At 40.2% G+C, this 23,447-nt stretch overlaps 1 protein-coding gene across 1 annotated transcript; it reads left to right on the forward strand.

The window, feature by feature from the left end:
* The first annotated feature begins 1,552 nt into the window (after positions 1 to 1,552).
* LOC142150426 (olfactory receptor 11L1-like) lies at positions 1,553 to 2,485 on the forward strand. The gene has a single exon (XM_075205618.1). The coding sequence runs from the start codon at positions 1,553 to 1,555 to the stop codon at positions 2,483 to 2,485; it is 933 nt and encodes a 310-aa protein (XP_075061719.1).
* Positions 2,486 to 23,447: the final 20,962 nt, after the last annotated feature.

Below are 23,447 nucleotides of genomic sequence, written 5' to 3' on the forward strand. Positions count from 1 at the left end.
ATTCTTCTTCTACTTCTTCTCATGCTTATTGATTCTTCTTCTACTTCTTCTTCTTCTTCTCATGCTTATTGATTCTTCTTCTACTTCTTCTTCTTCTCATGCTTATTGATTCTTCTTCTACTTCTTCTTCTTCTTCTTCTCATGCTTATTGATTCTTCTTCTTTCTCTTCTTCTCATGCTTATTGATTCTTCTTCTTTTTCTTCTTCTCATGCTTATTGATTCTTCTTCTTCTTCTCATGCTTATTGATTCTTCTTCTTCTTCTTCTCATGCTTATTGATTCTTCTTCTTCTTCTCATGCTTATTGATTCTTCTTCTTTTTCTTCTTCTCATGCTTATTGATTCCTTCTTCTTCTTCTTCTTCTCATGCTTATTGATTCTTCTTCTTTTTCTTCTTCTCATGCTTATTGATTCTTCTTCTTTTTTTTCTTCTCATGCTTATTGATTCTTCTTCTACTTCTTCTCATGCTTATTGATTCTTCTTCTACTTCTTCTTCTTCTTCTCATGCTTATTGATTCTTCTTCTACTTCTTCTTCTTCTCATGCTTATTGATTCTTCTTCTACTTCTTCTTCTTCTTCTTCTCATGCTTATTGATTCTTCTTCTTTTTCTTCTTCTCATGCTTATTGATTCTTCTTCTTTTTCTTCTTCTCATGCTTATTGATTCTTCTTCTTCTTCTCATGCTTATTGATTCTTCTTCTTCTTCTTCTCATGCTTATTGATTCTTCTTCTTCTTCTCATGCTTATTGATTCTTCTTCTTCGTCTACTTCTCATGCATATTGATTTTAATGATTAATCCCTTAAATTTCTCAGTTTATTTAGTGGAAGGCACCTGAAAATTATAAACAAACAAATAGTATGCATTGTCTTAAAAGGTATTAAAAACCCATCCTAGCTCTCTGCTGTCAATCAGACTAAAAAACCCCAAACAATCACATAGTCACATAGTTGTTTTATAAATTACAGTGCAATATTTTCTGCTTTGTTCCTAAGTTGAAGTTCAGCCTTGGATCTAACTACAGTGTCTACCTAGTTCTTGGGAGAGTGCAGTACATCGATCCTCTATTTTCACTTCCTCATAGATGAAGACCAATTCCCTATTCTTCCAAGAAGTGCAATGGGCGACCTTACTTCTCACACACAGCTTATTTGTGTAAATAAATATATCTTGTAAAACATTCCTTATAACTTAAACACTTTAGGCCCATTTATAATTTTAATTTGCCAAGTTCAAGGACATCCACTTTGAGACAATATGCCCAAAATGATTCTTCGTATTGCAAGAAATTCTTTTTTTATTATTGTGTTATTATAAGGACATTTTGCATGATTTATTTTGATGAGGACCATCGTTATGATGATATTGCTTGTTTCTTAGTTGTGACCACTATGATTACGACTTGCTATAGAAAAGTTGTATAATAGTGTGATTTTAGCCAAGTTGCTATACTAAAATACTTTATTTTATATTTTTTAACTTTAGCTATGTTTGATTTACTACACTTTAGAGTCCTTCTCTTTTAGTAGAGGCTCGCCGTCGGTTCTCTCAATATGCGGTATGACAATTTTAGTATGGTGACCGAGATACTTCTCATGGGATTTCAAAGTTTCCAAAGTTTACATATTTTCTTCTTCCTTCTGTTATTAACCACCTATTGTCTGACACTGTGTGGAAACCTTCTGATCATTATATTGGTGGCAAGCTGCAGGCAGCTCCATTTCCCTATGTATTTCTTCCTCACACAGTTGTCCTTAACAGACATCTTACTAACCACAAGTATTGTTCCAGATATGCTCCGTGTTGTACTGTATGAAGGAAGCACCATATCTTTTATAGGCTGTTTGGCTCAATTTTATGTTTTTACTGCTTCAGAAACATTAGAATCTCTTCTCCTTACAGTTATGTCCTATGATAGATATCAGGCCATCTGTAACCCTCTACGTTATACATCTGTAATGAACCAAACATTTTGCCTCAAAGTAGTTATTTCGTGTTGGTTGTTTATCTGCGTTATAATACTGATGATTTCAATCACAATGAATAATTTGCAGTTCTGTGGACCGAACGTCATTGACCATTTCTTCTGTGATTTTGCTCCTCTGCTTAAACTCTCCTGTTCAGACACGTTAGTGGTAGAAATTGAAAGTTTTTTACTGACTATACCTGTACTTCTATGCCCGTTTACCGCTATCGTGGTTTCATACGTGTATATTGTGTTCTCCATCTTAAGGATGCCTTCTGTTACCAGGAGACAGAAGACCTTCTCTACCTGCAGCTCTCACCTAACGGTGGTATCTGTATATTATGGATCACTAATTAGTATCTATTTATTTCCAAATCAGGAAAATATACAGAAAGTTCTGTCTCTGTTGTACACTATTATAACTCCATTGTTTAATCCAATAATATACAGCCTGAGGAACCAAGATCTTAAACTGGCTTTCAAAAAAACCTTTGGTACATATCTGTCGTTTGCCACCTAGGATGGCCTATTCGTCTTCGGTCCTTGTCAGTCAAACGAAGCACATTATTCATTTAGCCCATTAAGGGCTTCTTTGTGCTAATAAATATGCTAACAAAAGGTGAGGGTAAAGTACTGTCTCGTTGGCTATCGAATGCCTACATCTACTGTTGCCAGATCTCAATCTTCTTTACCGGCACTGCAGATGGTCATCATTACTACTAGTTCGAAGGCTGCATGTTCTTGCACAACCAATTTATCTCAATAAAAATGTATTTAAATGCACCTGTCAACTAGTATAATAACCTCCAAAGATTGAGGAATACTTGGGGCAAAAATCAACCATCTTTCCTTCAACTGGCATCTTCTAATGTGGGCTAAAATATTGCAGATATAAATGTCAATTTTTGCTTGTGTTGTGTCTCATTTGGTTGTTTTTTTTCATTCTCCATAACATACTGTATAATTTGGCCCTCACACAGCAGATCTAATAATTTGCTATAAGCTCCTAATACATAGCTTGCAGTACTGCTGGCTTACTGAATTTTAGAGATTAATTATATATTTTAATGTTTTATTGAGTATAGTATAAGCATTTGCATAACAATTTGTGAATATATGTTTTAACATCATCATCAGCTACTTATTGTCACAGTTAAATACAGCTAGGAGCCACGAATATGGTGAAAAACACTCTATGTTTATTTGCAGAAGTGTACAAATAGCAGGTAATCATGAGTTTGTAGTAAATACCAGGTGCAAAGCTGATGCAGGAAGCAGGAGGTAATATGAACTTGCAGAAAACACCAGGTACACAGCTGATGTAGGGAAGCAGGAGGTATGGAGAGATCCCAAGCAGCAAGTAACCAGAAGCATATCAGAAGGCAGGAACAACAAGAAACAACAGGGTGTGACAACAATAACCAGAAATGTATGCTGGGAGTGACAAGTATACATAGGGGAAAACCCAGGTGTAAGGAATAATTAGTTCCACAAGGTTAACTCTTAAAGCACAAGAAACAGGCACTATAGCAGCACCTCTGATGATCAGAGGTACTACTGCTGACACATAAAATGAAACACAGATAAAGTCCAAAAGTCAAGGAGGCAGGAGCTGTCAATACAAAGCAGCAAGCTTGTAGGCAGGTCATTACACTTATATAGCGCCACTAATTTCCCAGCGCTGTACAGAGTAACAGAAAATGTCGGGTGGGAAACTTGTTGCAGATAAAAAAAAATTCAACCTTGCTGATAGTTATGGTATTTTCCTTTTATTAAGAAACAAGATGGAGCCTATCACTGATTTCTATGTGTCTCTTTATGAACAGATACTAAGTCTGTGATGTTTTTTCACATTATTTACTTGTCTCTAATCATGTTTTCCCTAAAACTAGTGCAGTGGATTATGTCCTGCAAACTCAGCTCTTTAAGTAATTTAGAACTCTGAGAGACAATGGTTATTTACCAACGCTAGGTAATGTTGATTTTACAACATACAGATAGCCACCGGGCAGCAGGGTGGCTAAGTGGTTAGCACTTCTGCCTTACAGCACTGGGGTCATGAGTTCAATTACTGACCATGTCCTTATTTGTGAGGAGTTTGTATGTTCTCCCCATGTTTCCTCCGGGTGCTCCGGTTTCCTCCCACACTTCAAAAACACACTGGTAGGTTAATTGTCTGCTAACAAATTGACCCTAGTCTATGTATCTGTGTGTGTGTGTATGTTAGGCAATTTAGACTGTAAGCTCCAATGGAGCAGGGACTGATGTGAGTGAGTTCTCTGTACAGCACTGCGGAATAAGTGGTGCTATATAAATAAATGGTGATGATGATGATGATATATAAGTATTTGTGTATTCTTAAGTATACTTTGTAATGTTTGTGTATAAGCAATATATGAATGTAAGTGCTTAGTTTGCAAAATTAACTGTTTAGAATGATACTGTCATCAATTTCATGTATTGCATCAGTATTCACTTTAACCATCTAGCTGTTAATGATTTAGTTGGTCTTGCAACATATTGCCATTTAACCATAGGGCTAACTGGGCTACAGCCCAGGGGCCTATGGCATCCAGGGGGCCCTTGAAAGTGCTCAGCTGCAGCATTGATCGGCCGGGGGCGGGGGCGCCCCCGGCGTGATCAGTGCTGCTGAGCACTTTCACTGCGGTCCTTCCCCGGCGTGCTGTAGTCTACTTACTGAGGAGATCTCGTGAGTCTCACTCTCACGAGATCTCCTCAGGAAAGAGCGTACAGCGCGCCGGAGAAGGAGTTAAGTGCCGGGGGGGGGGGGGGGCGCGGGCAGCTCGGATCACATTGGCGCAGGCAGCTCGGATCACGGAGGGGGGGGCCCTCACGGGGGAATGGAGGCCCCCTTAGCCCAGGGGCCTCCATTCCCTTAATCCGGCCCTGCATATGGCTGAGGAGTATGGCCTTATGACATGTACATTTGGGGCAGTGGCTGGAATCATTTTCTGCTTACTATATAGACTTATACAGGGGCGCACGCAGGATTTTTAAGGGGAGGTTTGCCCCCCTACCCAAAAAAAACCAACAAAAGAAACAAACGAGAGCTGCTGCGCTAGAGCATGCGTAGCAGCTCCTTTTCGGCAGCACTGTACTATACCGCAGCCGCGGCACTGTCAATACAGCACCGCCGCGGACGCTTCTATACAGCACTGCCGCTTCAATACAGCACTGCCGCGGACGCTTCTTTGACTGCTATATAGTACTATGTAGGGGCACTTCTTTAGCGGAGGGGAGGGGTTTCCGGAGATCCAGAAACCCCCCCTGCGTGCGCACCTGTTACACACTGGGGGATCCAGTAGATTTTTTCCTGGAATGATGCAGACTGCAGAAGCGCCAGGGAGCCTGAACCCCATTATAGCCTCACTGATTGACTGAGGAGGGCTCCTTGAATTGCTGATGCGATTGCTGTACTGGACATATATACCTATGAATTGATCAACACTTGTAGCTAAGTATATTTTAAATAAATCTATTGGTTGTGCTAACTGAAGTTGTGTCTCTTACTTGGGATTATACATCTGAGGTCTCATTGAACTTTAATACCCAAACTGTTACATTTGACAAGCCAGGGAAGAGAGAAGCATAACATCACTTAGACATACAGAAAGCATCTCTCTCCATTAATTCCAGTGGTACATACAGGATATTCTTATTCCTCTCAAAACTATGAAAAAAAATATCTATTTACTCCAAAATAATCATAAAGAAATATATATTCTCCGGGTATATATTTATCAAAAGAAGAGGAGGAGGAGGAAGTGAAAAAATATATATAAAAAATCATCTAACCCCGTTAAGGGCTCAAACCCTATCTGTCTTGTTAGAGCATCTGCATCACATCGTGCTGAGCCACTGCTCATTCATAGAGTGGATTGCTAAAAGAAGGGTAGAAGAGAAATAGGAAGACCAATCTGTTTATTATTCTCTGTTGGAGAGGAATAAGTTCATATCGCATAGATCTTGTTTTTTAAATTCATTGACATCATATCTATAACAGAATTCTATATTTTACATTCAGCCCTTCTGATGCCCAAATTAACCATCCAGAGGAAACGCTCACACATAGGGTTAGAAGCCCATCCTTAACTTTTAATGTAGGCCAGGGAAGAGTTATATTAGCCACAGTAGAAAATTGTAAATAAAAGAAAGTAAAAAAATGGGTAAAAAAAATAATAATTATGGAGTAAATAAAAATAAAAACACATAAACGGAGCAAATTAACTTCTAGCCCAGTGCTGGCTAACCTGTGACACTCCTGGTGTTGTGAAACTACAAGTCCCAGCATACCCTTCCAGCAATAAGCTGCTATATATTGGCAAAGCATGCTGGGGCTTGTAGTTTCACAACACCTGGAGTGTCACAGGTTAGCCAACACTGCTCTAGCCCATTAAGGACTAGCACCCTAGATGTCTTTTGAAGCACCTGTGTCTTGACCTGCTGAGCCATAGCTGCTAAATAAAAGAACTGTTGTAAAAATAACTAATGGAAAAGTCACTAATTGTAACAGATTCTGGATACTATATTACTAATCTTGATTAGCGCTGGCTTACCTGAGGTGCGGAGTCTAACGATCTCCCCGGTGTTCACCAAGAACCGCCGCAAGGCGGGGTGGGCTTCGCTGCCAGGAGTCGCAGGTCGCGGTCCCCAGGTTCGCCTCAAGATGTAGTACAGCGGAGTGAAGCGGTGGTAGCGGAGTCAACAAGCCGGTTCGGTACACAGGACTGGAGTCAGGCAGAATCAGAGAGTCCACTGCTGGAACTTCAGAAGATGAGACTTGAGAGAAGGTGGGTAGTCTAGGATGGCAGCCATACAGAACAAAAAAGGGGGAGTTAGAGATGGCCTCATGAAAATGGTTGTTATGGGCGAACTCGGCCCAAGGGAGAAGGTCCACCCAGTTGTCTTGGTTACTAGAGATGAATATTCTTAGAAACTTCTCTAATTCTTGGTTGGTTCTCTCAGTAGCCCCATTGGACTGGGGATGATATGCGGAAGAGAAGTCAAGCTTAATCCCGGATTTATTGCAAAAAGACCGCCAAAATTTTGATATGAATTGTGATCCCCTATCGGAGACAATATGTTGAGGACAGCCATGGAGGCGAAATATTTCTTTAATAAAAATATCGGCTAAGGAGGAGGAAGAAGGAAGGCCTTTGAGAGCAATAAAGTGAGCTGTTTTAGAGAAGCGATCCGTGACCACAAGCACTACAGTACAGGATTTGGAAGGGGGAAGGTCCGTGATAAAATCCATGGAGATCTGTGACCAAGGGTAATCAGGAATGGGTAATGGGAGCAAGCATCCATAAGGCTTCTTCCTAGAGGTCTTGTGTTGAGCACATTTGGAACAAGCAGCAACAAATCTCTTCACATCCTCCAGCAAGGAAGGCCACCAGTAGCTTCGGGACAATAAGTCCCAGGTCTTGCGAATGCCGGCATGCCCAGAGAAGAGTGAGTGATGAGCCCAGCGAAGGAGCCGGGTGCGTAGATGTGGCAAGATGAATGTTTTGCCTGGAGGACAGCCCTTTTTCAGGTGTGTAGCTGCCAATACTTGACATGGATTTACAATGAATTTCTTATCTTCCGAGGATTCCATGTCAGCTGGATCAAAAGAGCGAGATAAGGCGTCTGCCTTCGTGTTCTTAGATCCTGAGTGAAAAGTGATGTTGAAATCAAAGCGTGAGAAGAATAAGGACCACCTTGCTTGTCGAGGATTTAGACATCGGGCAGTGCGTAAGTAAAGCAAATTCTTATGGTCGGTATATATGGTGATAGGGAATTGTGCTCCTTCTAGTAAATGTCTCCATTCGGAGAGAGCCAATTTGATGGCCAGGAGCTCTTTGTCGCCAATCCCATAGTTCCTCTCAGCAGGTAAAAAGCGACGGGAAAAGAATCCGCAGGGATGAAGTTTTCCAGAAGAACCTCGCTGTGATAGTACGGCTCCTGTGCCAACAGAAGAGGCATCTACCTCCAGGACAAAGGGACGAGAACAATCTGGCTGTTGAAGAATGGGTGCGGATGAAAAGAGAGACTTTAATAATATAAAGGCTTGGATAGCCTCAGAGGACCAAATACCAGCATCAGCAGATTTGCGGGTCAATGCTGTGATGGGAGCCACGAGAGAGGAGTACCCCTTGATAAATTGACGATAATAGTTGGAGAATCCTAGGAAGCGTTGAGTGGCTTTAAGGCCTGAAGGTTGGGGCCAGTCAAGTATGGCTTTCAATTTTGTGGGATCCATCTGTAGACCGGTGCCCGAAATAATATATCCCAGGAAGGGAATTTGTCTCTGCTCGAAGGTGCATTTCTCCAATTTGCAAAATAACTGATTTTTTCGGATACGAGAGAGGACCTCCAATACATGAGTACGATGAGATGCTAGATCTTGAGAAAAGATGAGAATGTCGTCCAAGTAGATGACTACAGATTGGTACAAGAGGTCTTGAAACAGCTCATTCATAAAGCTCTGAAATATGGCTGGGGCATTGCATAGCCCGAAGGGCATGACCAGATATTCAAAGTGGCCGTCTCGGGTGTTAAACGCCGTCTTCCATTCATCCCCCTCCTTAATGCGTATAAGGTTATACGCTCCTCTGAGGTCAAGTTTAGAAAAGATGGTGGCACCCTTGATCCGGTCAAATAGTTCAGAAATCAGTGGCAGTGGATACCGATTTTTAACGGTAATGGCATTCAGGCCTCTGTAATCAATGCAAGGGCGGAGGCCCCCATCTTTCTTTTTTACGAAGAAGAAGCCAGCCCCAGCTGGGGAGGCAGACTTGCGGATGAAGCCCCTGTTTAGATTTTCTTGGATGTACTCCTCCATAGCCTTAGATTCCGGGAGGGAAAGGGGGTAAACACGGCCCCTGGGAATGGGTTTACCAGGTATCAGATCAATGCCACAGTCCCAGATTCTGTGAGGAGGAAGTCTAGTGGCCTCTTGTTGACAGAAAACATCAGAGAAGGTTTGATATGGCTCAGGCAGGAGAGTCACAGGAAATTCTTGGGTACGTCTGGGACTATTCGGGGGAACCACTCTCTGTAGGCAGCGAGAGAAGCAGGACTGTCCCCAGGACAATATGTGACCAGATTTCCAGTCCAAGGTGGGAGAGTGGGCACAAAACCAAGGAAGTCCTAGGATGACTGGGTTGGTAGATCTCTGTATTACTAGAAAAGAAATCTTCTCCCGATGAAGTGCTCCTATCTGAAGTAGAAGAGGAATAGTGCGTACCAAGATGGACCCCTCAGGGATTCTTCCCCCATCAATGGCCATCAGAGAGATGGGTTGTTCCAAGGCTTGTGTGGGAATAGCGAATTGTTTAACTACTGTGGCAGAAATGAAATTTCCTGCGGCTCCGGAATCTAGAAGAGCCGACTGCGGGAAGGTCTTTTGTCCTAACTGAAGGGAAATGGGAATAGACAGGCAATCATTACTATTGGGAACTGACTGACACTGAGAAAAGAGGCCCAACGACACAGCTCCAGAACTCGTTAGGCCCTGTCGTTTCCCGAGCGTTTGGGACAAGAACTCAGAAGATGGCCACTCTCTCCACAATATAAACACAACTTGTTCCGAAATCTCCTCTCCCTCTCTTCGGCTGATAGGCGGGTCCTCCCAAGTTGCATGGGCTCTTCAGGGGGAAGAACCGGGGTTTGGAAGTTGGGGGCCAAGCGAATCATGCTACGCCGCGACTGTTCCTTCTCGGAATTACGTTCCTTGAAACGCAAATCAACTTTGACACAGAGGGAGATAATGTCGTCCAAAGACGTAGGGAGTTCCTGGGATACCAACTCGTCTTTGATTCGGTCTGAAAGGCCCTGCCAGAATGTAGCTACTAGAGCCTCATCATTCCAGCGAAGTTCAGAGGCCATGGTTCTGAAGTGGACCGCATACTGCCCCACAGACTGGTTTCCCTGGCGGAGTCGTAGTAAGCCGGAAGCGGCATTGGACACCCTTCCTGGCTCATCAAATATTTTCTTGAAGGTGGACAAGAAGAGGTTGAAGTTCTGTAGAATGGGGTCGTCCCTCTCCCATAAGGGGGAAGCCCATGCTAAAGCTTGACCGGACAATAACGAAATCACATAGGCCACTTTCGTTTTTCCGGAGGGGAAGTTCCCAGGTAGAAGCTCGAATTGTATGGAGCATTGATTTAAAAATCCTCTGCAATTTTTAGGGTCTCCATCGAACTTAGGTGGGTTAGGTAACCGTAGCTGCGAGGAAGAAGCTGCTGCTGCTGCCTGAGGTACAGGGGCCACTGCCGGCCCAGGTGATCCACCAGCCACTAGGGTGTTCTGGACAACATCCAAGCGAGTGGATAGACTATTGAGGAATTTTAAAAGTTGCTCTTGGTTAGCTTCTTGTTTATCCATCCTTCCTACTAAATGCTCCAACAGATCTTTAGCTGTGGTATCCATGGTCAGAGCAAACTGTAACAGATTCTGGATACTATATTACTAATCTTGATTAGCGCTGGCTTACCTGAGGTGCGGAGTCTAACGATCTCCCCGGTGTTCACCAAGAACCGCCGCAAGGCGGGGTGGGCTTCGCTGCCAGGAGTCGCAGGTCGCGGTCCCCAGGTTCGCCTCAAGATGTAGTACAGCGGAGTGAAGCGGTGGTAGCGGAGTCAACAAGCCGGTTCGGTACACAGGACTGGAGTCAGGCAGAATCAGAAGGCAACTCGGAGTCAACAAGCCAGGTTCGGTACACGGGTCACAAGAATAGGAGAATGGTCAGCAAGCCGGGTCGGTACACAGGGATTAGAGAGCCAGGGAAGTCAAACAGGCAGAGATCAGCACACAGGAGACACTGGAAACAGGAAGACACTGCAATCCACGAAGAGCAGGAGCCAGGAACAGGTAAGTGTTGCTCTGACACTCAGCGAGTGTCAGAGTGAGGTTTTTATACAGAAGGGGATTCAAAATCCCCGCCTCTAGGTTGTGGTCATGTGACCGCCTCCGGGTGCGGTCACATGGTCCTGAATGCGGAAGTGCGGCTGGACGGAGCGGCGGGGATAAGGTAAGTCCGTAACACTAATATAAAGGAAACAACGAGTGTGAATGAACCATACTATTGCACGTGGATATAAAAAGGGGGAGAATAAAAGGAAGCTCGATACGGAGGAATAAATCTACCTGTTATAAAGTGTGTTTCATGTAGGGGATATATAGATGACCTAAAGACTACTGATAACCCATATAGCAAAAAATGGTCAACATACGTAAGTTATGGAACTAGACAGCACAATACACCAAATTCCCAGGAGATGGTTTATCATTGAGTGCATAATGAAACCAAAGATACATATCAGTTAAGTTATATTTATATAATTCATCAAAGAACATTAGAAAACTTATCTATAATTAAACTCTAAGATTTCATTAAACCCTTCTGGTGCCAGAGTTAACAATTTAAATATCCAAAAGATCTCCCTATCACAGAGGGTTTTGAACTTATCCCCCACCTCTTACTGTTTGTTTAATGGATTCCATGATAACCACACTCAGACCTGAAGGATTAGCCTGATGTATATTTTTAAAGTGTCTAGAAACACTATGATTTTTCACACTATTGACAATATTCCATCTATGTTCCATAAATCTACTTTGCACACTCCTAGTCATCTTCCCCACGGACTGCAGACCACAAGGGCACTGCAGTACGTAGATGGCGAAGGAGGTACTGCAATGATAAAACCTGATATAGTAAACGTTTGAGAAGCTTGAGATGTCACCTCCTTTTCTTTATTCCTCATATAATTGCAAGTCGTATATCGCAATTTCCCACACTTATTATTTCCTCTTGTATTACCTAGGAAACCAGTATCTTGAGTTTTTTTCTCATACTCTTTTGTCGATTTAAAGAAACTTGGAGCTAACATATTTTTAAATTTGGATTTTTCTTAAATATAACTGGAATGTTCTGGAATCACTGTACTTAGAATAGAGTCTTGTTTTAATATATGATCATTTTTTTTAATAATATGTTTTGCCCCCATTGATTTTACATTATACTTTGAAACAAACCTCAAATTACTATATATACCGAATCATTATATTTTCATTTCTTTTCTTTTATCACTAAAAGACAATTTCGGTCTAGTTTCTTGGTATATTCGTAAGCCTCATCTTAGATCCTATGAGGATATCCTTTCTCTTCAAAGGATTTTAACATTCCCTTTGCTTTTTCAAATAAGTCTGGTCCAGAGCAATTTCTTTTAATTCTATTTTATTGGCTCTTGGGAATATTCTTCAACCAAGGTTTATGATGATTACTATTGAAATCGATATAGTTGTTAGTATCTACTTTTTTTTTATAATTTCCCCTGTGCCGAGAGACTCAGATCCAAGAAATGAACTGATAGTGAACTCCAAGTACAAGTGATAGATAGGTTGTAATCATTATTGTTAAGATAAGTGACAAAATTGTGGATTAAATCAACCGTGCCAAGGTCCGCCATCTTTCCTTCTTTTTTATATATATCAAATATTTTTTACATTATTCAATTATTATTGTGGTTTATTCCCCGGGTGCACCTTACTTTGTATTTCTTTTGAACAAGATTGAGGCCTCCAAAAAATCTGGGGCAGTGGCTGAGAATGTGTATGTGCCAAAGTTGTTACTTTGACCCCCTGCACTTCACCTGTGATGAGGAAATTGCTGGACAGTCCATCTACAACATCTACAACATGGACACGGACAGTAGTTCCCCCATCTGAAGTACTGCAAACAGATGACATACTGCCAAGTGGAACATTAAGTGAAACATACAACATTGTAAATTCTTAAAATTGTTATTCTCTTAAATGAACCTCACAATACAGTTTACAAGCATACAATGCTACTGTCCATATATTACACAATGTCATTCTGCCATGGCACAGTACCTTCACCATTCAAATATTGTAAATAGCCCTCCCTGTTAAATTTTGCCATGTGACTGCCATTTCTTATCTAGCCTGAATCTAGTGGTGTCAACCGAAAACTTCTGCTACTTCTACATTGTTTTCCATATTATACTGTGCACACCGGCGCTTTTACACCTAAGAAAGTTCTGTAGGACACAACAAGCATTCACTACATTCTAAACCTGTTGCTCAAAATACCAAACGCATTTTCCACAACACGCCTAGCTCTTGACAACCAATAATTCAAGATCCTCCTTTCTGTTGACAGATTGCGTTGTGGGTAAGGTTTCAATACATTATTGCTTAACGCAAATGCTTCATCTGCCACAAATACAAAATTTTGTCCATATTTTGTGTCACTTAATAACGGTAAATTCAGTTCATTGTTTTTAAGTTTCTAATGAAAAGGAGTCTGCTCCAATATGCCTCCATCTGACACCTTCCCATTTTTTCCAATGTCCACAAATATGAATTCATAGTTGGCATCCACTATGGCCATTAGAATTCTGATGAAAAATCCTTTATATATGTAATGATAGGATCCACTTTTAGAGGGTGGCATAATTCTTTCATGTTTGAGATCAATGGGAAATTCCAAAGACTTTCAAAATCTTCAGCAATGAGTTGCAATTCATTTACCATTGCAGGAAACTGAAAGACACAGATTATTTAAATGTTAAATTGGTACATGCATGTGATGTTATACTCATTACTTTACAATTTGTTTTCCGCACGCAGTCTTCTGTCCTAACTGAAGTAGTAATCTCTAATGTAGCAGAGCAACATGATATCCCTACGCATGCCAGCCAGCTGACAGTAGACAGCCAGGACATCACAGATGTACCAACACAGTCACAAGGTGGTCAATGAAAAAAACAAAAAACGATCCGTGATCTCAAGCAAACTGATGCACTAACAGAAAAAATGGTAGAGTTTGCAAACCATTTGATGTCTCTAAAACCTTAACAAGACAAATTTGATGTGTTAGGAACAATTCTTGCAAGCAAAATGAGAAGTGCAAGCAGAGCAAAGCGAATAGAGATGGAACGGTTGGTGTATAACATCATTTCTAGGTCGACCAGTGAGGATCTGGATCCAGACACTGTTTTAACACCATCCAACCACACATAGGAGCAAGGACATTTCAGGGAGGCACCATCATATACATTTCGGGGACTCCACATGCAACATCCCATCATGGAAAGACGATCAGTTACCGCACAAGTCTACATGACTTCTACACCTATGGGTAGCACAAGCATGCAATAGTATACAGGAAGTCTATCCCCAATGGAAAACGGTGAACCTTTGCGTTATGAACAGCTGTGGACCCCTTCACTGTTTTTATTGCATTGCACAGATTTATATAACCTAATTTCTAATTTAATACAATAATATTATTTTGAAAAACAGAGTATTTCTTTTACTTCATATACTGTCCACGCAGAACTTGAACTATAGCGTCGCAGGTCTCAGGTATCATCAAACCCAGAGCTTGAGGTGAAATTGCTGTGTTGTATTTCAGATCAGCCACTGTCCTTCCTGTGGCCAAATATATCAGGGTAGCAACCAGTCTCTGCTCTGCAGATATGGGTCTCCTTAAATGGGTGTCCTCCTTCTGGATGAGTGAGGTGGCAAGTTGGAGCAGTTTCTGGAATGTGAGTTCATTCACCTGCAGGAAATTCCAGAAGTCATCAGGATTGTTGTCCCGTATCTCCTGTAGTAAGGGCATATCAGAGAATGAGTCTCTCCTCTGGAACCACTCTTTGGTCCAACAAGTCCGGTTCTTTCTCCTTCTTTCCCTCTGTGTCTGTGCTTGCAGTCTTCTTGCAATAGTGAGTAGCAAAAGACCACTAGCTTGCTGTACTTCAACAGCATCCAATATATTAAAATAAATCGTTAATGTGCAGTTGCGATCGAACGTACACTGTGCACAAAGATGTGTTATAGAATGAATGACGATAAAGTGTTTCCTTTTCCTGAATCTGAGTTTGTGGGAGTTTTTTGCCTGTGATGTTCAGCCCTTTATTTAAATTTCTTCGGCATATCGTTGCAGGGAGACCATATATTGTTTCAGTGTGTACGAAATCACAATCTTTTGAGACGACGTTATGCCAGTCAAAAATCACTGGCTGGCCAGTTGGTCCTGCAAAAATCATTTAAACTTGTATAGTGTGTATGCATGAAACGTCCGACCGATCGGACACTCAATCGTAGTTACAATCGTTGTAGATAAAAAATTGGTTGGACAATTCTGCAGTATGTACCTAGCCTTAAAGGAAATTGAGCACTGATAAGAACAACATGCTACACTAATCACTGGTGTTTAGTGGTGTAGTTCCAGATGTTTCTGTTTCTTTTGCAGCCCCCCAATCCAATAATATTTGATGTATAACATAGTTTATATTTCACTCTACGGTGACAAAAGAAAGGTAATACAAGTGACAAAACAAAGAAAATGAGCCAATGGACATTATAGTTATCAATTATTACAAAAATTTACATTTTGGTAGAGTGGCTTAGCAGTTGAACAGGCAGGAATCAATGTGTGTGTGCTTCTTCTAAAGATAAATGTATTACTTTTGGGATCTCCCCAACCCAAAAGAAATTACATTTCCTAATATTGCAATATAAAGCTATAAAACTTTCAGGAGCACAGGCTTTAAAATGGGAAAAAATGGAAACTTTTATAAACTTTGTTAACCCACCAGAGATTTCCAGTCCACATACCACCAGATATTCCATACACATCAACACCACCTCTACTCAAAAGTTTGGAATTTCGAAGGGGCCCCTCCACTGGAGAAAGTGTTCCCCAGCAAAGCTACACTGGAGTTGACGAACCAGGACCATTAAGAAAGGCCTTTTTCACGTGCGTTCACACAGAACACTCTGTGGTCTAGCATCACAGAACACCCCCCCGAACCCTGACTGGAGGATTAATCAGCCCATAATACTGCCAACAGATCCAGTGAAGATAATTCACCCATTGACAGCTCCCAAAAGCATGGAATGATTGAGTTCTCAGTCCTAGGAGTTTCCATAGTCCAGTGGCACAGACCACAGAGTTATAGCTCCTCCCACACTTCAACAGATCGTTTCCGGCGTCCCCCGAATGGCTTTCAATTGGGTAAAGGGAGGTCTGAAAAACATATATACAAATAAAGATCATCTCGCTTGGCAAAGTCTACTCACCCAACAGAAGGCGTCTACGCTGGCTAGACCTCTGTACTAAAGATCATTGAGATCTTGACCCAGAATAATAATTTAATAACAAAATAAATAGCAGAGGCAAAACAAAATGCTAGAAAAGCCTTATCTGTTATCTTAAAATACCTAAATTATTGCAGAATTTGGTGAATGCAAAGGCTTCAGACTGTTATGGAATATAATATGTATTATACTCTAATATACTATGTTTATATGTTTCTGTGTTCAGGTATACAATTGTTGGCTCGCACAGCAATGTAACACATGCATATTTGATTTGCTCATATAACTTATGGGAAAATCTACTGCCCAAAATACATCCCTGCCAGTGATAAAGAAATTATATACATTTATGTAATTTCATGGCTCATTGACTATGTGAATTCGTTTCTACTATCCAATCATACACAACCTGACATATATTGCAGATGTCAAGCTCATGTACATGTCATTTTAATGATTCCAATGCAATTTCAAGACGTGGATGCTAAATGCTAATATATTTATTTATAGATAATGCATACAATTCATATTGAAAATACAAAGTATTCGTATGAATGCTACAATATTTATTACAATTCATGAATCACTCAAACACTTCAATGCAACACTAATCTTACTCATGATATTATTTACAGGCCGTGATAATACTCCTCTTTCCATGATCAGTCTTCCCTTCTGACTTCTACTTCTTATCTAACTTAAATTCTGACTCCTCTTCTATGTTATCACTCAAAATATGAAACAGTTTCCGTAGTAATTGTCTATGACATCTATTTGTATATGTTTTTCAAATAACCATCCCCAAAAGCCGTAAATTAAAACTGATTAGTATTTACAACTGTTTTATTTGGTTGCTTGTTTGTTTGGAGTTCCTCTAAATTTCATTATTTAATCTCTTGTAAATCATATTATCTTCTGATACCACATAGGGCCTATAATATTCCCTGAGACAATGACCCAGGGCATCACAATATTCCTCTGATGAAGCCGTATGGTTACGGAGAAACGAGTTAGGATTGGCTGTTTCTCACTCAGCTGACAATTGGACTCCACCCGCTCATACCCCGGGGTATCACTTCACCGATGGTCCAGAGGGACTCTCCTTGCGATTTTCAATTCTACGCACTGCATCTCTGTTATTCGACCGCTGAACAAGCTAAGTAATCCAGCCTTTGTCTTGAACTGTTGCTGCAGATTTTCTGTATGCTAAAACTGGTTATTATGCACTATATCATTGTTTGTATTGGCCTTTGAGATAACTCGTTCGGATGATTGGAATCTTCGCTGCAGACATCATTGTTTGCTAATACGACATTATTCTCCAACTACAATTGTGGCACTTATTTTTGGATCCAATATCCATTTGTCAATGGATTCGGAGAGCTTAGGAGATTTCCTAACTGGACCGCAACTAATTACCCCAATTGACTACTGCAGGAGATATGTGATCTATACTTGACTTCAGTGACTCACCTTAACGGCTATTAATCTCTTTTTTATTATTTATTATTTTTATGTTTGTGGTCCGGACCACTGTGTGTTAATAAGCAGTTTGTATACAAGCGCGACTAGTGTTGCTTAATCTTCACTGTAGCGTTATTGCCAAACACACCATTAAGCCTTATTCTGTGCAATATTGTTATTGGTGATCTTTTCAAGTCTAGATTGCCTTTGTCTGTATTTGTGGCATTACCATCTATCTAAGGAGCTTCTATTGTCATTGTGTGATTTATACACTGATTGGTGTTTTATGTTTAATATTTTGGATTGTTTTATTTATATGTAATAAATAGTATTAACAGTTGGACCAGCGCTTCCTTATCCATTTTTCTATTGTCATCACAATATAGGCCCCAATTAGAAATAACTTCAAATTAACAGATATTTATGTAACATAAATATATAGATCCTTCAGCACTAATCCAGAATCATTAAGACTATATGAGATACTAAAAAAAATCAGACAATTTGAACTTCTTTACTTCCTAATCTTACAATCCTAATATATAATGGTCAGTGGAGGATTGAATGTATTTAATGAATAACAGAAATCACAATATAAAAGAATTTGTAAGAAGTAACGATAACATACAGAATCTAAATCCACAATAAACCAACAAGCTCAAACCAGAACATTAAGATTGTACGAATAGTCCTTAGAGAATCAGATTTGATTTAATCTGAAGTAAACAAACAAAAATCACTGGAAATTATTGTCAGCATAAAATATACAAATGAGCCATTAAAACATACTAAATCTCAGTACTTGCAACATATGATACATCATAAACATTCATAGTACTTAACTTCACTCAATAGACATATCTTGGGAGTTCTTCAATTAAGCTTTGTCTAATGTCCAAATTGGTATTACCAGTTAATTTTCTTAAACCTTGTCCAACTTTATAAGGCAGTGGTTCCCAAACTTTTTCAGTTCGCGGCACTCTTAGTCTCCATAATTTTTTCAAGGCACTCCTCCAAAGTAATTACCGAGCAGTCCCGTTTTTTTAAGTATTTGAGTCAAAATAACATAATAAGTATTTAGGTCAGAACAGAAATACTTAGTAAGTTGTTTGCAAAAATAATATACATAAATCCAAGGGAAAAGTATATTTTTCTAAAAAAAAAATTAAATTATATTTCTGTCAACGAATAACTTAAAGCTAAAATTAAGAGGAATAAGATCAAACAAAATAAAACAACATGTACAAAAATCATCACACTGTGCCCCTTCACCTTTACACTGTGCCCCTTCATCCACATACTCTGTGCCCCTCTTCATCCACACACACTGTCTGCCCCTATTCATTCACACACTGTCTGTCCCTCTTCATCCTCACACTGTCTGCTGCTCTTCATCCTCACACTGTCTGCCCCTCTTCATCTTCACACTGTCTGCCACTCTTCATCCTCACTGTCTGCCCCTCTTCATTCTCACACTGTCTACCCCTCTTCATCCTCACACTGTCTGCCCCTTTTCATCCTCACTCTGCCCCCTCCTTCATTCTTTTGCCCCTCCATTGCTGTTTCCTTTCACCTTCCCCTCCATTTCTTTACTTACCATACTTGGCCTTCTTTCTTCTATTTCCTCTATTTCTTCTGTCTTCTCTTCTATCTTCTTATCCATGTAGCGGCGCCCGGGACACAGCATCCTCCTCTCTCCTGCTGCTTCTCACTGAATATGTCGGGCTTGATGACGTCACGCCTGACATTCAGTGAGAAGCGAGGAGGGAGGGGGGTGCTAGGTTCTGGGTGCTGCTGGATTGGTAAGTTGTTTTTTTTGTCCCCTGGCCACAGCACCCCTGTGACAGCGCTGTGGCACCCCTGGGAGCTACGGCGCACACTTTGGGGACCGCTGTTATAAGGAGAAAAACAATTATCTAGTGCCCTAGATGCACAAACAGAAGATTATCCTCTTGCTCCTCCATTGCACCTTAGCCCCACTATCACCACCACACTCAGTATATAGAGACCCAGATGGATCATTCAGAACTAAGATCCCCCTTATAGAAATGAAAATAGAACCCCGGGGGATGCACTGCCCGTATAGAAAAAGAATGGAAGAACTGGTAGCGCACATAATAAACTGATAAGAGATCATGAAAACTGACAAGGAAATGATTCAATAAAATATAAGCTGCTGGGCCTAGAAGACAGGTCTATGAGGAACAATATTAAAATCAGAACCTAAGTGACCATGTTACCTCTCTATTTAAAATATTACTACTTTCAGCAAAAGAATAAAAACTTTAAGTTAGACCACTTTCACAGACTGCCAAAATCAAGAAGTCTCTGGAAGCAACACCAAAAGACTCTTTATTCAGAGGAAATTTTTTCCACATAAAAGAAGAAATCATCAATACTAAACCTTCCTCCTCTTATGCTGGAACCCTAGGAGATCTCCTGGTATAAACCGATATCACCTGCAACACTAACAAAAAACACCTATATTAAGAGGAAAAATAGAGAAACTCACATTAAGCATATACCTGAAGACAAGGGAACTAATATGTCAAATACCCTAGACATGGCTAATATTATGACCTCCTAATTCAAGCAACTGTATAATCTCGAAAAAGTCCCCAATACAACACAACCCTCAGACATGTCTATTAGAATCTTTGTGGAAGGTCTGAAACTTCCCCACATAAACTGAACTGAATTATCACTTAACACAGAATGGTCAGAATGAGAAGATAAAGATCATCATCATCATCATCCTCAGCTATTTATATAGCGCCACTAATTCCGCAGCGCTGTACAGAGAACTCACATCAGTCCCTGCCCCACTAGAGCTTACAGTCTAAATTCCCTAACATACACACACACAGACTAGGGTTAATTTTGATAGCAGCCAATTAACCTACCAGTATGTTTTTGGAGTGTGGGAGGAAACCGGAGCACACGGAGGAAACTCATGCAAACACAGGGAGAACATACAAACTCCACACAGATAAGGCCATGGTCGGGAATTGAACTCATGACCCCAGTGCTGTTAGGCAGAAGTACTAACCACTAAGCCACTGTGCTGCAATAAAGATGCAATAAAGCTCTGACCAAACACAAACCTCCAGTTCCAAACGAATATATTAACAATTTCTATTTCACCTTCCAACAACAACTTATTCCTATCCTCACCGAACTATATAACGAAAACTCTGAAAAAGGCCATTACTCAAAGGAGATGTTACAAATGCAAATTATAGCTTCAAAAACTCGTAAGGATTGCTCTCATGGTCAGAATAATTGACTATCATCCCTATGAAACACTGATAATATAAAAAAATACACCAAACTTATTGCCAGCAAATTGAATCCTATAATCGCTAACCGAGTTAATTCAGACCAAGTAGGATTTGTCTTAGAAAGACGAGCTCTCGACAATACCATGAGTATTGAAAACAGTAGAGGAACATGTGAGAAAAACCAAACCCTTGCTTGGTCACAGAGAAGACATTTGGGGCTATAGGAAAAGCTGTTTTAAATAGATATGGACTTTCCTGTAAATACCTAAATTTAATATTAACATTATATAGCAAGGTTCTGTAGTAATGGCTTCTTGTCTTTCAACTGTAAAATTGAACACAAATTAGGTGTGTCTGCTATCCCCTAATATATGTCCTATCCATAGAACTGCTGGCTGAAAAAATTTAGAAAGGAGAAAACAATTAAAGTCATACAAATTAAAGACACATCTTGCAAACTATATTTATTTGCCAATGACAATCTGCTTTTTGTGACGGCCTCAAGACCTCATTGCCAACTCGTCGCTCTTCATTACATGATTATACTACACTTCATATTATAAGCCAAATACTATTAAATAGGAAACTATCGCCTTTAATTTTCCCCTCCCCCTCAAGATAATTAAAATAACTAAAGACTAATTTAAGTACACTTGGCAATTTAAACCCCTAAAAGATTTAGTAATCTACATCATAACAAAAGTAGAAGAGACTATTGAATATAACATCTCCCCTATACTCACTAGACAAACAGAGCTTACTAAATTGTGTGTGAACTATGAGGTTCCTTGGTTGGGTCGTATAGCACCTATCAAAATGAAGTTACTGCCCAAAGCACTCTACTTATTCTGGATAGTTCCTCATTTACTCCCCTTTAAATATATTAACACATTTTATACTGTTATGTTGGCCTTGTCCATAAAAACAAAAATAAAGATTAGCAGATAATATTAATTCCTACTCAAATATGAAACAGGTCTTGTGTACCACGTTTTGGGAAACAAAATCAGCTGGTGTGTCTTTTAGGTTAAATAAAAGGTTGATAATCATCCCAGCCACAAACACAATTTACAAAAACAATTTACAGAGCTAACAGATAATTTACAAACTTGGGATAAAATTAAAGATATTATAGTACAACCAACATTACCATATTTCACCGTATCCAGGTCTGGCTAATCATCCAATTGAACTTAAATTTGAACAACTGGCACATAATGAATTCATCATATTAGACAATATATTTGAAGATTTCAATTTAATGTCCTTTTCCCAAATTCAAAATAAATTTCAATCCCCCCCAAGGTAAAACATTGACTACAAAGTCATACCACAACAGACACTTAACATTGCACACCCTGCTATTTAATGACATCTTAATTCCCAAATTTCCAAAGGAGGAATTACTTTTTGGTATAGGTTTTTCTCTCACCCAAATTATCAAAAACGCAAGATAAGTGGAAAAAAGAACTGCAAATTACATTCACAGAGGAAAAGCGTAAAGAAATATTTAGCATGAATCACAGCATCTCTAAATGTATGAACCAAACTAAAATGTTAATGGAAATGATACACAGAATGTACTAAACAGCTAGAAAATTGAGTAGAATTGACCAAGCTAATCTAGCATCTGTTGGAAAAAGTATGGTTCTGAAGGAGATTTACTCCATATATTCTGAAATTGTCCTGTGATGAAACCACTGTGAATAGAAGTTTTTTATATAATTACAGTTACAGGATTTAATTTTGAGATCTCTCCTGTCACTGTCTTTCTATATAAATTCCCTTTAACATGACAAATATGTTGCTGGACACATGCTCATCTCCTAGAGCTGGAATAGCCACACCATGGAACAATTCCATGCCTCCGTAAATAGTCAACATTTTAGTAAAAAATCAAAGTTTTGAAATTTAAGTCATAATTATTTTATATATCCCCTTTTGTCAAGTGGCATAAAAGGCATGTTTATAGTACAGAAATAAATGACTGAAAGTCCAGTAAAGAAGTAATTGTCACAACTTAGGCGTAGGGTACCTGCTAACGATGGCGCAACTCGAGTAGAAGGTGCGGAATCGAACGTGCCCCTGGTTTTCACCAGGAACCCCCGCAAGGAGGTATGTGCTCCGCTGCAGGAGACAAGTAGGTCACGGTCCTTCACTGAGTCGTATAGCGAGTTACAGAATGAGAGTAGCTAAGTGAGCCGGTCTGGTAATGCTCTGTACCTCATTAGTTACAAGGGGGAATCCAGGAGAGGTCAAACAATGTCGGGTCGGTAACAGTCAGGAGCAACAATGCACAAGGGAAATCCAAAAGAGAAGTCAAACAATCCGGGTAGTAAGGGCACAGGATAATCAGAGGTAGTCAGACAAGCCAAATCACACAGGAACACTGGAGCAGGAAATATACCTAATACTCTGGCACAGGTGGGGGGACAGGAACTGCCTTATATAGTGCAGACAGCCAATGAGGAGGAGAGAGGCTAGAATAGTGTCCCATTGCCTAGCGAGGGGACGCGCATGGAAGAACCAGCGATCTGGCCAGAATTCGAGAGCAGAGACAGGTGACCCTCCCGAGGAAGCAGCGGGGTGGCGCCTGGCAGT

This window comes from Mixophyes fleayi, chromosome 4, assembly GCF_038048845.1.
Source record: "Mixophyes fleayi isolate aMixFle1 chromosome 4, aMixFle1.hap1, whole genome shotgun sequence".
Taxonomy (NCBI): domain Eukaryota; kingdom Metazoa; phylum Chordata; class Amphibia; order Anura; family Limnodynastidae; genus Mixophyes; species Mixophyes fleayi.